The following is a 15,693-nucleotide window of genomic DNA, read 5'->3' as shown; positions in this document are numbered from 1 at the left end:
CTCTGAGAGAAAATGACAAAATATTTAGCTGATTGCCAACATTGCTGGGGACATATGTACCTGTAGAGTTAAATAATGTCTCACTGTCTGTGCATTTCATCTGATGCGTTCCCTACCTCATCATTGGACATTTGACAAAATAATCTTAACTCAAGACCAACTTACTGGCTTTCAAGACTTTCAGTCTCATCTCATGGTCATCACAACAATCACATTTTCTTTTCTTTTATTTAGTATTTCATGAACTGTGAAGTAGACAGAAAGAAGCCGCAGCGTTTCTCTACTAGTCTCAAAAACAAACTCGTTTCCATCAGGAAAGAGGTCTCTGCACTCTCTTTTCACTGGAGATTCACCTTTATCCATAATCACTGCATACATAACCCAACTCCAACCATCACCCAAATCTTAACGTTAAACCAAGTCTTAAGCCTAAAATGTAATAATTTAAAGGACAACAGAGTCCCCAACTGCCAGAATGAGAGTACATGTGTAAACATTGCTAACACTCACTGAAGACACATTTGTCAGTATGGTGTTCTGACTGCTTTTGATTTGCATAATTGCAGCTATAACACTGCCTGCCTTGTGACTCACCAAATACATCCAGACAAACAAGATAGGCAACGCTGTGTGTCCCAGCATGCACATTGCTGCAGGGGTGAACCTGTTGAAATAAGAAAGAAGTATCCAACATACAAAACTATCTAAATAAGAAGCACGGTATAAGGAACAATAAAGACCTGTCCTGCAGACACACAGCAGATTTCTTTGCTGCCACTCTGACTTCAAGGAACCTTTTTTATATACTATACGTGATAACACGTATCCTTGTCAAAACAACATAGGCTAACCTGAAATATAACACTCCCAGATGTAGCAGCGTGCCATTGCTGTCGGTCATGTCGCGTGGGAAAGACTTCGATGAAATTACGTCTTTCTTGGGCGTCTATGGCTTCTCTCAAATTGTAATAATTGCTCTGCTCAGTTTAAGCGCAATCGTATGCGGATACACGGGTATGGTCGTGGTTTTCGTTTCGGACACACCTGAGCATCACTGCAAAGCATCGAACGCCTCCACGCGCACGGATGTGGAGGTTCCCTTCCGAGAGCAGAGCAGCTGGATCGGACCTGACGGCTGTTCCCGTTACAAACTGAACGGAAACTGGACCGATACAGCGAGACCCAGCAATGACACGGAGCAATGTCTGGATGGATGGGCCTTTAGCACCGAGGGATACACCGCCACTATTGTGTCTGAGGTATATTTGTAGAATAAGGATTAAGCTAAAATAATTGGACGTATAGGCCTAAATCCTTTGTTCACGAAGATGACTGTTCTCTTCCTTTAACTTTTTTTAAACTTTAGATTATTTTAGATTACATTTGACTTCAATGTCAGGATCCTCCAATTTGTGTCTTGCTGCAGCTGTTCTCTCTCTCTCTGTTACTTCCAGTGGGATCTGGTGTGTGACAATGCATGGAAGGTCCCTTTTTCCACCTCCTTGTTCTTTGTAGGAGTCTTGATTGGATCCTTTATCAGTGGTGACCTCTCAGATCGGCAAGTATGTTCTTTGTGAATAATGATTATTAATAATATAATAATAATAAAAACAATAACAAGTTGCAGTACATGAAGTTGATCAATCATTTATGAAAAAAAGACTATTTCAAACACATTTAATAGTCCATTTTGACAGATCCTTTCCAACATATAATTTACTTTTGTTCCTCCTGTAGCTCATCCTAAAATAGCAACTATAATTTTGGTGCTGCCTGTTCCAGTTTCAGTTTGTCTGTTTTATCTATTTATTTTTCTAACTTGTATTTAAAAATCATTCTTTCTCATGCATATATTTTTGTTAAAATTAAGTTGAGCCTGAGATATTCGTCCACACTGACTAAGCACTGCATGGTTCCTCAACAGACAGCACAATTACGATTGGATGGACATAAATAACGTCCACAAATAAGTTTGACATTTACCATTTAAATAAGAGACGAGCAGCAGGGAACGCCAGGGTCACACTTAAACCTTCAGTGAGTGTTTGTCTGACTGAATAGATTGGGAGGTGCCTTTATGATCCCTTTAAAGACTAAAAGCATAATTACCAACATGTCATTAAAATACACACCAGCCAATCATCTTGTTCACACGCAAATTAGATGGAGAGAAAAATATGAATGTCAGTGTTGTTCTCAGTCTTCTGCTCCACAGCGTGGAACAAAAACCCTTCCACAGAATAACACCAACACCAACAAGTTTGTGTTTAGGCTGAGCTGCAAGTTATTCATCCCACACCACACCACACCTTTTTATTCAGTTCAAAAGTAAGACGAAGGAGCGAGTCGGATCCGGTGGAGCGGGGGTGCGTGCGCAACCAGGCGATCAAATGTAAATAACGGGGGGGAAATGATTCAGTGCAGACATTAAGCTGTAGATGTTGTTGAATGAGGGTGAGGGGGGAATTATATAGTTAATTTTAATTAGTATGTCCGTTCCTACCACATCTAGCGGCATAACAACGGGAAGTCGGTGATAAAGTAGTAAAGCCCGCCTCTTGCTTGATTTGATTGGCTGCCTCGGTCAATTGTGACATTGATGAGCGGTATGACTATGCGCCTGGAGCTGAACAGTTGAAAATATTTCAACTGTTAACCGCCTGGAAAACGCGGCGCGGCCCAGGAGAAGAGCGCGAAGCAGGTGCGCCATAACACAGAGGCAAACTGGTTTTACGGAAGACGCGTTTCTAGTGACGCGTCTCGGTGGGATCGGCCCTTCGCTCGCGCCTTCGGCGCTCCATTTGAACCTTTTCGTGTCCAGGCATCTCTTCTGAAGCCATACTTAAGGCTGTACAATACAGATCATTATCACAAACACTGCTCATGTTCTTCAATGATTATTCCGGTCTCAGGTTCATTCAAACTATTTATTTAACTATACGCCATCAACGAGCGCCCATTTAGTAACAATTGAATACAATGGTTGGCCACATGGGGCAGTAATCCAACCACAGTCTAACAGTATTGTCTTAATAAGAAATTGAACTTGCCCTTTTTGATTTCAACACCTATGATCATCCTCAACTGCAACATTAGTCTGTTAGCTGGACAAACAACGAATAATATTAAAGTCAAAGGAAAGCACATTACAGATATGATATTGCATGAAATGAGACAGATTAACATTATTTTGCACAAATATCTCTAACCAGTCAGCGAATCTTGCCAACTAAAATCTCACAATCAAAGTGAATTTTTATCTAAACTCAAATGCTTCTTAAATATACAGTAGATTGCTGTATTATTGCTGATTGATTGCTTAACTGCGAAATTGAAATAACTTTTAAATGCAATTTTATGTTATTTTAGAATGTAATAGATTTGTTTTTTCATGGTCTTTGATTGTATATTGTATAAATATATATAAATCTGACGATCTGACGATCAGTTAATTAATTGATAATATCTTCAGTTTGCATGTTTTAGAGAATGTTTATATCTAACTAATTGATTAATTGACTCATTAATTAATAATGCTCTAATAATGAAAATACAATTTTTGATTTGTTGGTTTACTGCCTAATAGTTTTCACTGATGTCTGTGGTGCTAGCAGCAACAACAAAAAAACCGAGGGACTTCGAGATCGAGAAAGGAAAGAAGAGGCAGCTCATCACATACAAGTCCAACACTCGGTGTGATGGTGTACACTCACAGATTACACATTCCCTGTTAATTTCATGCTCCTGTGCATTGTCTTACAGGTTTGGCAGGAGGCCGGTGTTTTTTTCCACCATGGCCTTACTAACAGTCACTCCCTTGATCCAGGCCACCTCCGTCAGTTGGATCATGTTCTGTATCCTCAACGGTCTGAGAGGACTTGGCTACTTCAATTACTTCGTGTCATTAGTACTGGGTGAGGCAGCACATGCACTTCTATTGGTCTCAAAAGAGTCCATGTCTTTATCTCTTCTTCAATATCTTCCTGTGACAAAGCGCAGCTTACTTGCTTGTAGTTTGATGCAAGCTGTACAAGGTCATTGCCTTGTGCTCAGGTAGTTGAACGAAGCAATGAACTCAAAAGGGCTGCAGATAGTTTTCACATTGTTTTTGTGTTAATTTGATATCAAATATACTGTACTGTCTCATATTAACACCATGCTCCAAATCCTCTTCTTGGTTAGGGTCTGAGATGCTGAGCCAGACTACCAGGATGAGCTTTGCTCTGCTGGGCCACTGTGTAGGTTTTGGTGTTGGATATGCCTTGTTGCCACTCGTTGCCTACTTCATACGAGGCTGGAGAATGCTGCTGGTTGCTACTGCCATCCCCGGCTTCCTATTCATTCCAGCATGGTGGTAAGTCTGGTGAATGTTGGCTGAATATAATTGGTCAATGGTATGTCCTATGTAAGGACTAGGATTTAAATCCCCCTTGTGTCTCATAACATAATGTCGGAGTGGTCCCGATGCCAATGATTGTTGTACCGCTTGTAACTTTTTTTGATTATCCTAAAACATCATAAAAGAAGAATAAAAAACACAGAATCAGCCTTGGACGTATTGAAAAGGGAAAATAAAGTAATAAATCAAATTTAATAGATCCAAATTATTCAAAATAATGGTCTACACCACTATTTGCAAACACATGATAGTTTATCCAAACCAAAGGTCAGTCAGAATCAATTCAAAAGTGATGATACTGTTTCAACTTCCAGCATAGCGGACTGTTTTTGCTTCCTCTCTGTCATCATAAAACTATGAGCATACTCTAATGTTCTCTGTGACATATAGACATGCATTACCAAGTACAAATACACCTCTTGAAGGGGTTTCATTCTTTTAAATAACTGCCAAAGATCAATGAAATTCTGTCCTTCTATCTCTGCTAAGGTTGATTCCTGAGTCTCCCCGCTGGCTTTTGCAGAAAGGTCGTGTGGAGGAGGCTGAGCTTGTCATACGCGTTTTGGCCAAAAGGAACAGAGTCCCTGCTCCTGAGGTCATATTCAGGGCTGACGAGTGCTTGGAGCTAATGGTATTTACTCCATTTTTACTCCTCATGCTGTGGAACCTATTGTGTAGTATGAAATATAGCCAAAACTGTGAGTCAGGTGGCACTTTTGACTAGAATTACATTTCACTGCATGCAATGTGACCGTTCTGTTTCTTTTCATATATGTCTAATTCAGCAAAATAAAGGTGAAGAGGAGCAGACATACACTTATCTGGACCTGATACGCACCCCTAACTTAAGGAATATTACAATTCTGAGTGTTTTCATATGGTAATATGACTTATTTTCTTTGTTCGTAACTTTTCTGAACATGATTGTGCGTACACTTTATTCTACATCAAAGTAATTCCTTAAATTTACAGTTCCATCCAGCCATCTATTTTCCTCCAGGGTCGGGTCGCGGTGGCAGCAGGCTGGCTAAATTTACAGTTATGTTTGACAAATAAATCCTCATAACTCTGATTGCCAGACTGCCACCCTGAACTTGAAAAAGATAAATAAATATTAAATGGAGGCCCTCAAAATATATTGCAAACAAGTGTAGTTTACAAAAAAATGATGAACAAGATCAGTAACAGTTAGGATGTGTTCGCCTGGAGAGTTAAGAAAACGTTATGACTACCTTAATTACATAAGGTGACATTCATGTTTTTAGTGTGTTGCTTTTATATATATGATGATTTTAATGTAAAGTGTCTTTGAGTACTATGAAAACCGCTATATAAATAAAATGTATTATTATTATCATTATTATTATTATTATAAGGCACAATATAAATTCTGACTGTGAAATCCACACTTTCACATTTAAAAGTTTAACGCTAAAGGGTTTTTCTGTGATTATTTTGTAATTGTATCAGAAAATATTAATAATTCAGATTTAGTTGTTAGTGATTTGAGAATAACAGCAGGTTCCAAATCATGTGCCAACTTTATTTTTTTGATAACAACAAATCAAGGAAAATAAGTTGAAATTGCCCTTTAAATAGTTCAATCAAAACTAAAATAAACTGTAGCTTCTTCAATGCAATTTGGTCTCAATCTGAGCTATAGGGCACCATATGGCACCGTCAAAGTAAAATGCACTTTTGAGATCAATGTATTATTCAAACACACTGCCTTCCGCCTTTATCCAGTCTTGATTTTGTATTTCTGCAGGATGTCCACTTCCATGGTCTTCTATGGTCTCTCTCTCAATACCAGTAACCTGAATGGAGATGTCTACCTCAACTGCTTCATTTCAGCAGCCATTGACATTGTAGTGTATGGAGCCACTTGGGCGCTAGCTAAGCATGTGTCACGACCTACAATCCTCTTCTCCACTCTGATGTTCTGTGGCATCATGCTTCTCATTATCAAGCTGGTGCCTGAAGGTCTGTTTCTCAATGCAATATTGACTGAATCCGGCATCCCTGAAAGTACCAGAAGACACTATGCGTGTGTGAGATGGTATAGGCCTTGTCTAATGATCTTGTTTGTTTTTCTCAGACATGCATGTCATGCTCCAGGTGTTAGCCTTGCTGGGAAAGACTGGTGTGTCTGCTGCTTACAGCATGATCATTGTGTTTTTCACTGAGCTGATCCCCACGGTGATCAGGAACATGGGCTTAGGCATCGCCTCCACAGCTGCACGCATAGGCACCATTATTTGTCCCTATGTGATCTACATGGGTAAGTGTTTTTGGAGTCTTTCTGTTATTCTTGTATTTGTGCACACTGTTGAAACTATACTTTGAGAGAGAGATTGGAACGACTCACTGTCGATGATATTAATACACTTGAGTGAACATAATTTATTTCACTTTACTCCAGAAATTTATCCTTCCTCCACAAGGTTTAGAGACTCACAAGAGACTTTCAAACTTCACATGCCAATATCTAAAATCAGTGAGGTGGAGTGCCCCTTTAAATTACAAATAACCCAAAATAAATCAAAAGGGAGGCTGCTATTAGTGGAAAACCTAACCTCCCCTAAAATGTCTTTGTTGCCAAGTCACATTTTTTAAATAACTGACATTATATGTGCATATAATTGTTTTATATAAAAATGTGATTATATTTGAAACTTCAAGACAAATTTTTTGGATTTTGTTCATAACATTAAAAGCACCACAGGGTTAGGCGTCTGGTGACATTTTGGATAAGTTAGCTCCATATGAGACGTGTTTCATGCCAACATTGACCTTCTCATCGAGGATAGGCGTAATATTGCCCAGTGATTCTAAAGTCAGTCACTAACAACACTGGGGAAAGTAGGGACTTATTCTTTACAGTTAAAAGACATAAAGCTCTCCCTACATTTTACATTTGCTTGATGTGTTTGCATGATGAGCAGGTCTGTCAAGTGAAGCCAATGATATCAATGATGGTTCTGTTCCAATGCAGCAATTCATATGTTATTCATTACACCTGCGTGTGACAAGTTGAGTTTCTTTGTTTTAGGCCTTTTTTTGCAGCAGACATTTTGGCTTGTCACAGTAGTAAAAGCATAAGAGTCTCAGTACCGTAATGGTGTGACATGTCAAAATGTCTTCTGTGAAAAAGGCCTATGACTGTAACCCATGGAAATAAACAGATCAATTATAATTCAAGTGCTATTTATTCTGTCTGCAGGTGTGTACAGCAAGATCCTGCCATATATGGTTTTTGGCACAATCACCATCATGGCTGCTGCTGTTAGCATGTTGCTGCCAGACACCAGAAACAGCGAACTTCCTGACCTCATCAGCCAGGCTAAACCCATTAGAGGACATATGGCTGTGCGTGGGTGGGTATGTGTGTGTGTGTGTGTGTGTGTGTGTGTGTGTGTGTGTGTGTGTGTGTGTGTGTGTGTGTGTGTGTGTGTGTGTGTGTGTGTGTGTGTGTGTGTGTGTGTGCGTGTGAATAATGATTAACAGACCTACCAGACACCAATTCTATAAAACTGACACAATTAAATCTTGTGACCTAAGTAAGATTTTGCATAACTTTATAACTGCTATAACTGAAAAGAGCAGGTCTGGAGCTACATTTTCAGTGTTAGAGATAGTGATGTTTTCAAATGAGGAGCATTTGTCGGAAATATGTATAAACATTGGAGCAAAAATGTTTTAGAGCAAAATGAATGCCAGTTGTATGTCTTAGTTTGTGATAATGTGCATTCCAACAGTTCTTCTCTCTCTGTTTCATCTGACTCTGTTTCTCTTTGTATCTTAAAGCTGCTGCCAAAGGACACAGCTCCAGCCCAAACCCCCAGGAAGAGCGCCGGGCTCTGAAGCAAATTTTACATAGTGGCTAAAACAGTGGAATTACAACTTCCAGGTCTGTAATGTGATGCCATTTGAACCAAAAAATACTTTTTCCAATAGACTTACATTGGAAAAGAGACCTCGGTAACTTTAATAAAAGATCATAAACAAATGCTTTCTATTTAAAAACTATCGGTCACCGTCCATTTGAGCGTAACCAAAAAGTTCTGTCAGTCCCAGATCAACAAAGGAGCACTACCCCGTCTGCTTTAAGGTTTAATGTGTTGATAATCTTCTTGAAATGTAATAAAGTGGTATGAGAGAGAGAGAAAGAGGCCTTTGGTTCCTCCAGATCTTGACTCAAAGTTAAAGTAAAAGAAAGAACGGAGTAGATAGTCAGGTAGAACAAGAACTATGTCTGTGTTTAAGTATGTATACCGAGATGCACTGTGTTATCCCGCCGGTCACTTTTGTTGCCGTCAACATGTTTACTCATTCTATGACCACACTGAACAAAGTTGAGTAATTGCAAATGCATATATGAACATTTGACACCTTAAAGATTATGTGTACCAAAAAATCTTTGCCCTGTCTTCATTTAAACAGTATTTAGTATCATTTTGTTTGGGAGCTTTGATGCAGCCCTCCTCTTGTCATTGTCCAGCAAGGAAGTAAACAGCTCAGGTCATGTGACCATGTACTAAACATGTGGCTCTGCACATATTTCACTTACACTCATTATTATTTCAATGTTTGCTGTAAATGCATTGATACATCAGTAACATTTTTAGAGCCTTATAACTATGGGATTAAATGGCTTTTAATACATCCATGATATTAGCCCAGTCAGATACAACTCTGAAGGCTGTAAAGAAATGAGCCACAGCGCCCTCTGCTGGAAGAACATCACACAGCAAGAGTGAAGTGAATGCGCACACAAAAGTGTTTTCTGATGTGTTGGGCAGACATTAATGTTGTTTATGGGATGGAACCTCTGAGCTTCTCAGGTCTTTTCAAATACATTTATGTCGTCTTTAAAATATTCGTGTCAGTGTTTATACATAAAGGTAGCTGGTAGCTTTGTTACATTTTCTGAAACTATAGATGACAGTTCTGCCCGCCCAGCTGGAGAGGGCAGACACTATCCACAAAGATTATTTTATAACCAAGGACAGCAGAGCAGGATTCTTTCAAGGTGTTCAGAATTCATGCTATTACACCTGATTCTTGTACCACAGCTGGATTACCAACAGTTCAAAGCAGGCAACTTCCAAAAGGCTCCAAAAAGTCAAAGAAATGACTGCATGCCAATTGGTTTTCGTAATTTGATTAATTCAAAAAGTATTTTTTATTATGGTAAATATTGTGCTGTCACAGTGCTAAAACTATTGTTTAATAACAATACCACAACTTACTGGAATGATATTTCACTTGGAAACAGTCATTATTATTTTGGTAAAATAGCACTAGTTGAACTATATATCTCTATATTTAGTCATGCATTGACTGTGTTGTGTTATGTTCTAAATATGAACTTGTAACAGGGTACATTCACAATGCACTGAGAGCAGTAAGTAGTGGTGGGTGGTGGTGTCAATAGGGGCCCAACAGCAAATATTGCAAAGATATAACATAATCCATGCTTGGAACATTGGCTAAACATAATTCTGGTTGTAATTTTTTTTATTTTATGTGAGAAGAGTTTTAGGCCATTACATAATCCCATTTCCCTACGTTTTTCATAGGATGGTTAGCAAAAAAATACGAGCACATGGAAGAAGGTTGCCTTCAGGGCTTTTTGCTAGAAAGGGTTTATTTTAACCCCAAATCGTGATATTTTCCCAAACCTAACTCAGTACGATTGTTACCTAAACCTAAGGACATTCCTGGCAGAAAGCCCTGGAGGCAGACTTCTCCCATGTGCAGTCATCTATAGGTACCCGCCCTCCTCGGTCTCTGATTGGCTAGTACTCGTTGCTATCGTTTGTAGGATTGGTTCGGTCGTAGGTTTAGGGTTAAAATAAATATCATGCTAAGCCAATCAGAGGCAGAGTCCAGCAAGTGTGCGGATGCTGGTCGGCCCCTGGACCTCATCTCTGCTTCTGATACTGGGACCAGTGTCTGTCTGTCTGCAGCGGCCACATACCTGCTAGATGCAATAAGGGTCTAGGATTACAATAGACGGACACTACAGCCCAATAGGCGGGTGTTTGTAACTTAAACACCTGGGTGGGTTTACGACACTGTCACAACGTCCGTAAAGGAAAACAGTCGCTTGCTATCAGCTAGCTTTAAATGTGTTGACGTTACTCTCATGCAACAGCTAACTAGCTAGCAGATGAAGCAAGTCAGCTAACGTGAAGCGCTGCTACTGATGGTTTTTGATATATTTTGTTTTCCGTTATGTTGAAGCTAGTTCAGCGTAGAGTCATTCCAAACTCACATATTTCACTTTAGTGCAGTGGCCATAATGCTAATTATCGTGCTTACCAGTAACGTCTCCGTTACGCCTCATCCGTTCACAACAACTGGCTAGCTAACGTGACTATAATCTAGCTAAGAAGGTAGCCAACGTTAGCGTCACTGTTTTTAGTCATTTACAGTGTTGCTCATTACAGTATTTTGAATCGGAGACTGGTCATTTAAGCAGAGTAAATGTTGAGCCCAATACTTTATGGTCACATTTACCTTTGTTAACTGTCTCACCTAGTATCTGTCAGTCCACTAACAGGGTAGTTAGTCCACATAGCATCTGCAAGATAATACCTGTTTTGCTTTTTAATCATTTATCCAAACGTTTGCACGGAAAGTCAAATTTGATCCTAATCACATTACTTTAATAGTAAATTATCAGTTGTAACCTGGAGAAAACTGTCACTTAAGCTCACCTCATAGTTTATCCATCAGTGAACATGGCTCCTAAAAAGAGACCAGTGCCCTTAACCATTGCTCCTGCTGCTGACGGGTTATCCACCTCCACCAACACCGATGTTTCGTCTGAGTAAGTTATTCTACTGACCACACTAATATACTCTATAAACTAAATATTTCAGTCGTTTATGTGAAAGATGCTTTATTCCTGTTCTTTATCGTTTTTTCTCAGGGCCAATTTAGAGGCACTTAAAAGAATATTGGAAGAGTTGGACCTGGACGAACAACAGAAGAAAAGGTTAGAAGCTTTCCTTACCCAAAAGGCCAAGGTGGGCGAGCTGAGAGCCGACGACTTCCATCGTGTCTGTGAGCTGGGTGCAGGCAACGGAGGAGTTGTCAATAAGGAACGCCACAAATCTTCAGGAATAATCATGGCCAGAAAGGTGAGCTACAAATTATACTAATGATGTGAATGTGATGACAAAAAGTCATGCTGAACCTGGTAATAAAACGTTGATCCTGTACCAACTGGTCTTAAGACACATTCGATATAAAACAATTCTCTTTTCTGTTCAGCTTATTCATCTTGAAATTAAACCTGCAATCAGAAACCAGATCATCCGAGAGCTTCAGGTGCTGCATGAGTGTAACTCTCCCTACATTGTGGGCTTCTATGGATCATTTTACAACGATGGAGAGATCAGCATCTGCATGGAGCACATGGTGAGAAAATCGGAGGGAGTGACTGTGTGTGGGTAGCAGGTTAAGGTATTAAGGGTATTTCAGTATTGATCAATTCATCCCCAAAGGGATACTATCTTCTTTTCCCCCTTTGCACGTTTTTTATCTTATGTGCGGCTGCGGAAGGTCAGGTACAGAAAACCTTTACTGACTTAGGCTCCTAGATTGCTTTTTTTGCTTATTTCAAGGATTGTGACATTGAATCAAGGAAAAAATAGGAGATCCTCAATGTCCCTTCTATATGTACATATGTCAGTCGATAAACAGTTCAAATGCTAATCTCAAATTATCCATGACCTGCTGTGGTTGGATTGTACCTAACTTGTATGCTACTCTGCAGAATGATTACATGTAAATTGAAACTATGTGGTGTTGTGATCTTTATGGTAAAATGTAAACCAAATGTATTGTGATAATCATGAAATACAATTCCTGTATCGGACCTGTATATGTTCCACAGAAGACCTGTGCTTTTTTTAGTAAACGTGCTCAGTGCACATAACGATAATGGGAAAGATGGGATCCTTTGGAACACCATTGTAGACAGGATGTGCTTTTTATCGATTTGTATTCCGACCTGTTGTATTCTTTGTTGTGCAGGATGGTGGATCTCTGGACCAGGTGCTGAAAGAAGCAAAGAGGATCCCTGAAGAGATTCTGGGCAAAGTCACCATCGCTGTAAGTGTATGGTTATCTTCTACATTTGTAATGTTATGTGATATTACATTATTGGCATTAACAAGACAATGGTTAGTTTAAATTGTTCTGTTTGAATAAAACAATTTCATCAAGGCTTAAACAATCAAGATCTTCCATAATCATATCACTCGCTCCTTCTGTTTACTGTATTGGGCTCAAAGGAAAGTGTGACCGTGTTATAAACACACACACACCATGGGCCTGGATGGGTTTTATGCTTGTTTCTAACTGTTATTTTCACATTAACTTTATTTATGATTATTGATTTGTGTAATTTCTCCCTTTTTCAAAACAGGTTTTGAGAGGCCTGGTGTACCTGAGAGAAAAACATCAAATCATGCACAGAGGTACTCGTTGTTTTCAAGGGGTTAATTACTGATTCTTGTATTTCACCTGTAAGGCCTACTGTGCAGTAGCAAAGTGCATTGTATTTCATTAAAACATGAATTAACCTGTTCATATACGTGGTCACATGCCAAAGATAATACAAATCTAAGTCTTAACCTTTATGTTAATATTAGGGTTGTAGTCTGTACGATGGTTGGTAAAGATAGTCGCTTTTCACTGCATTCTGTTGTAGATATCCAGTCGGGTAATGTTTTTTTGAATATCTTTTTTACCCGCAGATGTGAAGCCTTCAAACATACTAGTGAACTCGCGGGGGGAGATCAAGTTGTGTGACTTCGGTGTGAGCGGGCAGCTCATAGACTCTATGGCCAATTCCTTTGTCGGCACAAGATCCTATATGTCGGTATGTTGTTCCTTCTCTGAATTATGCCTTGAAAAGATCAACTCGGTTTAGTTCCTCCACTTTACTGTAATAGAAATAAACAATATATTTAAGACTTGTGCAGTGAGCAAGAGTTCCCTATATTTGTTGATCAAATGTAATTGTTTATTTTGTTGTTATGTGTGTTTTTCATGTTTTCTGTATAGCCTGAGAGACTGCAGGGAACCCACTATTCTGTGCAGTCAGATGTGTGGAGTATGGGGCTGTCCCTTGTGGAGCTGTCAATCGGACGCTTCCCCATCCCTCCTCCAGATGCTAAGGAACTGGAGGCCATATTTGGACGTCCCATCTTGGGTGGTAGTGAAGGAGAGACGCTCAGCACTTCACCCAGACCTAGACCATCGGGTAGACCTGGCGGCGGTGAGCAATGCACACAACTGTTTAAATTGGCTTTTTTTTTTTAATTGCAGTTGGTACCTTTGCATTCATGCAGCTGTCGGTGGCAGCATGAGAAGTAAAGTTAGCACTAAGGTATACCAACCTGGCCAGTCTGTGATCGCTAATGCCATTAGAATCAGATTTATGGCGAAATAAGTAAAATTGTTATTATTATCTCTTAAGTGAAGTATAAATATACAATATATTTTATATATATATATATATATATATACACAATATTCCATGTGCTCAATCATTATGGTAGAACAGGATTTTGTTGAAGCTTGAATGTGTAATTTAAGCTGATAAAATTGTGTTTTTACAGCAGTTCTTACTTGAAATATTAAACACAGTTGATCCCGGCTCTTTTTTCCAGGTCATGGTCCTGCCATGGCCATCTTTGAACTACTAGACTACATAGTAAATGAGGTAAGAATCTTAGAAGTTTTCCAAAGAACATCTAAAAACTGTTCCCTGGTTCCATAATGTATTTACTGTCATCCTTGCAAAATTAGTTCATTCAACTTTGTCCTGTATTTCAGCCTCCCCCCAAACTACCACATGGCGTCTTCACCTCTGATTTCCAGGACTTTGTGACAAAGTGGTGAGACAGCATTTCACCCTGAAAACAGTTCATTTGTGCTTTTCACGTGCACATAATCTGTCTTTTTATTCATGGATGAAAAGTTCTCTCTGCTCTGTCATTTTCAGTCTCATCAAAAACCCAGCAGACAGGGCTGACTTGAAAATGTTGACGGTGAGTGTCCTCAGTTAGACGATGGCTTAAGTTTGAATTTATGCTTCCACATTTGTCTTTGAAATGGGCAATATCTGACAGATTCAAGGTTTAGATCACAAACTGAGGTTAAACTCAGTTACATTTTGTGAAGGCAACTGTTGTATGATTGAGTTTTTAATATCCAATATTGTATTTGCATTGATTGTATGTTTTGTTGCAGAACCATATGTTTATCAAGCGGTCTGAGGTGGAGGAGGTAGACTTTGCTGGCTGGCTTTGTAAGACCATGGGGCTGAACCAACCCAGCAGTCCAACGCGCACTGCAGACTGAACACACACACTCATGCACACAGTATGTACATGTAAAAACATGGAGACACCCACATACACACCCTGTTTGCCATGTCCTCTCTCAGGTGAACCTCTGAAGTTTCCATCTGTCTAATGAACTCTACTGACAAGTAAGCCAGGAGAGACACTGTATCTACAGCACGAGTGTGTAAAGCCCAGTTATTACAATCATGGTTATGCATCCATACATGTGTACAGGCAGATATATATATATCTGAATTTGTTTTCATATGTGTTATGCAAACACATTTAGAAAAGTAAAAAAACGTTTATTTTATGGATACATGTCAGGTGTGTCTGTGTTAGCAAGAGATGATCGAGTCTACGATGTTCTTTGCATTTGATGATGTGACAGATTTCTACAAATTTTGAGATGTCTAAAGGTGAAACACAATGTTTAATATATTTTAGCATGACCCTCGTGTCAAAGCCAAAAACAAAAAAGAAGTTACAACAATAAATGCACCCTCTGCTTCCTCTGTAGGTCAGGGTTGTTAACTTAAAGCGGCATCCTCAGCTTGTTGTGTTACCATTAGCTTCAGATTAGCTACACTGGGGCAGAGGTTGCCTCTGAAAATACTGGAGATTCATCCCTGGACAGTACCCGCTGTAACAACACTGCTTTAATCATGTGAGCAAGCGGCATCACGACTCTCTGAGCAGCCTCAGAGGAAGCTAATTATTATCGCATTGTATTTGCAGTAATGTAAACAGGACATGGATTTGCCATTGAAGTGCATCCTGTGTTGCGGCAGAATCAGGGCATTTTTCTCCTTTGTCTACTTCCTCCTTTAAGTAACAATATAGATGTTTTTTATGGTAATGTCATTGAAAGCTTTGTCCTTATGAAGTCTGAATTGTCAATAAATGGCATGTGTTGTAAGATTA

At 39.3% G+C, this 15,693-nt stretch overlaps 2 protein-coding genes across 3 annotated transcripts; both read left to right on the top strand.

Annotated features, from left to right (window-relative positions):
- Positions 1-899: 899 nt before the first annotated feature.
- On the top strand, positions 900-8,263 carry LOC142956038 (solute carrier family 22 member 4-like). Its single transcript, XM_076097335.1, has 8 exons — positions 900-1,259; positions 1,455-1,558; positions 3,763-3,914; positions 4,183-4,354; positions 6,168-6,382; positions 6,498-6,680; positions 7,623-7,780; positions 8,207-8,263. Exons 1-8 carry the CDS (start codon positions 900-902, stop codon positions 8,261-8,263), a joined length of 1,401 nt encoding a protein of 466 aa, XP_075953450.1.
- Positions 8,264-10,296: 2,033 nt separating this feature from the next.
- Positions 10,297-15,693, top strand: map2k2b (mitogen-activated protein kinase kinase 2b). Of its 2 annotated transcripts, XM_076098158.1 has the most exons (11): positions 10,301-11,237; positions 11,340-11,550; positions 11,684-11,830; positions 12,449-12,526; positions 12,843-12,894; positions 13,174-13,298; positions 13,484-13,697; positions 14,092-14,144; positions 14,258-14,319; positions 14,427-14,472; positions 14,675-15,693. In XM_076098158.1, the coding sequence occupies exons 1-11, from the start codon at positions 11,149-11,151 to the stop codon at positions 14,783-14,785; spliced, it is 1,188 nt and encodes a 395-aa protein (XP_075954273.1). In that variant the 5' UTR covers positions 10,301-11,148; the 3' UTR covers positions 14,786-15,693. The 2 variants fall into 2 exon arrangements, 1 of the variants encoding a protein (XP_075954273.1); XR_012956032.1 differs by lacking the exons at positions 14,427-14,472; positions 14,675-15,693 and having other exon boundaries at positions 10,297-11,237; positions 13,484-13,808.

Source organism: Anarhichas minor, unplaced genomic scaffold (genome assembly GCF_050575085.1).
Source record: "Anarhichas minor isolate MPS153535 unplaced genomic scaffold, ASM5057508v1 ptg000024l, whole genome shotgun sequence".
Classification (NCBI taxonomy): domain Eukaryota; kingdom Metazoa; phylum Chordata; class Actinopteri; order Perciformes; family Anarhichadidae; genus Anarhichas; species Anarhichas minor.
Note: the sequence above shows the minus strand (reverse complement) of the source record. Positions and strands in the feature narration are given on the sequence as shown.

What these genes read in the sequence shown, in the direction of transcription:
- LOC142956038 (XM_076097335.1), top strand. Translation starts at nt 900, where the DNA reads ATGTCGCGTGGGAAAGACTTCGATGAAATTACGTCTTTCTTGGGCGTC. An exon ending in AGTGGTGACCTCTCAGATCG is followed by an intron (nt 1,559 to 3,762) that starts GCAAGTATGTTC and finishes ATTGTCTTACAG; the next exon opens with GTTTGGCAGGAGGCCGGTGT. An exon ending in CTATTCATTCCAGCATGGTG is followed by an intron (nt 4,355 to 6,167) that starts GTAAGTCTGGTG and finishes GTATTTCTGCAG; the next exon opens with GATGTCCACTTCCATGGTCT.
- map2k2b (XM_076098158.1), top strand. Translation starts at nt 11,149, where the DNA reads ATGGCTCCTAAAAAGAGACCAGTGCCCTTAACCATTGCTCCTGCTGCT. An exon ending in GCATCTGCATGGAGCACATG is followed by an intron (nt 11,831 to 12,448) that starts GTGAGAAAATCG and finishes TTTGTTGTGCAG; the next exon opens with GATGGTGGATCTCTGGACCA. An exon ending in TGGGCAAAGTCACCATCGCT is followed by an intron (nt 12,527 to 12,842) that starts GTAAGTGTATGG and finishes TTTTCAAAACAG; the next exon opens with GTTTTGAGAGGCCTGGTGTA.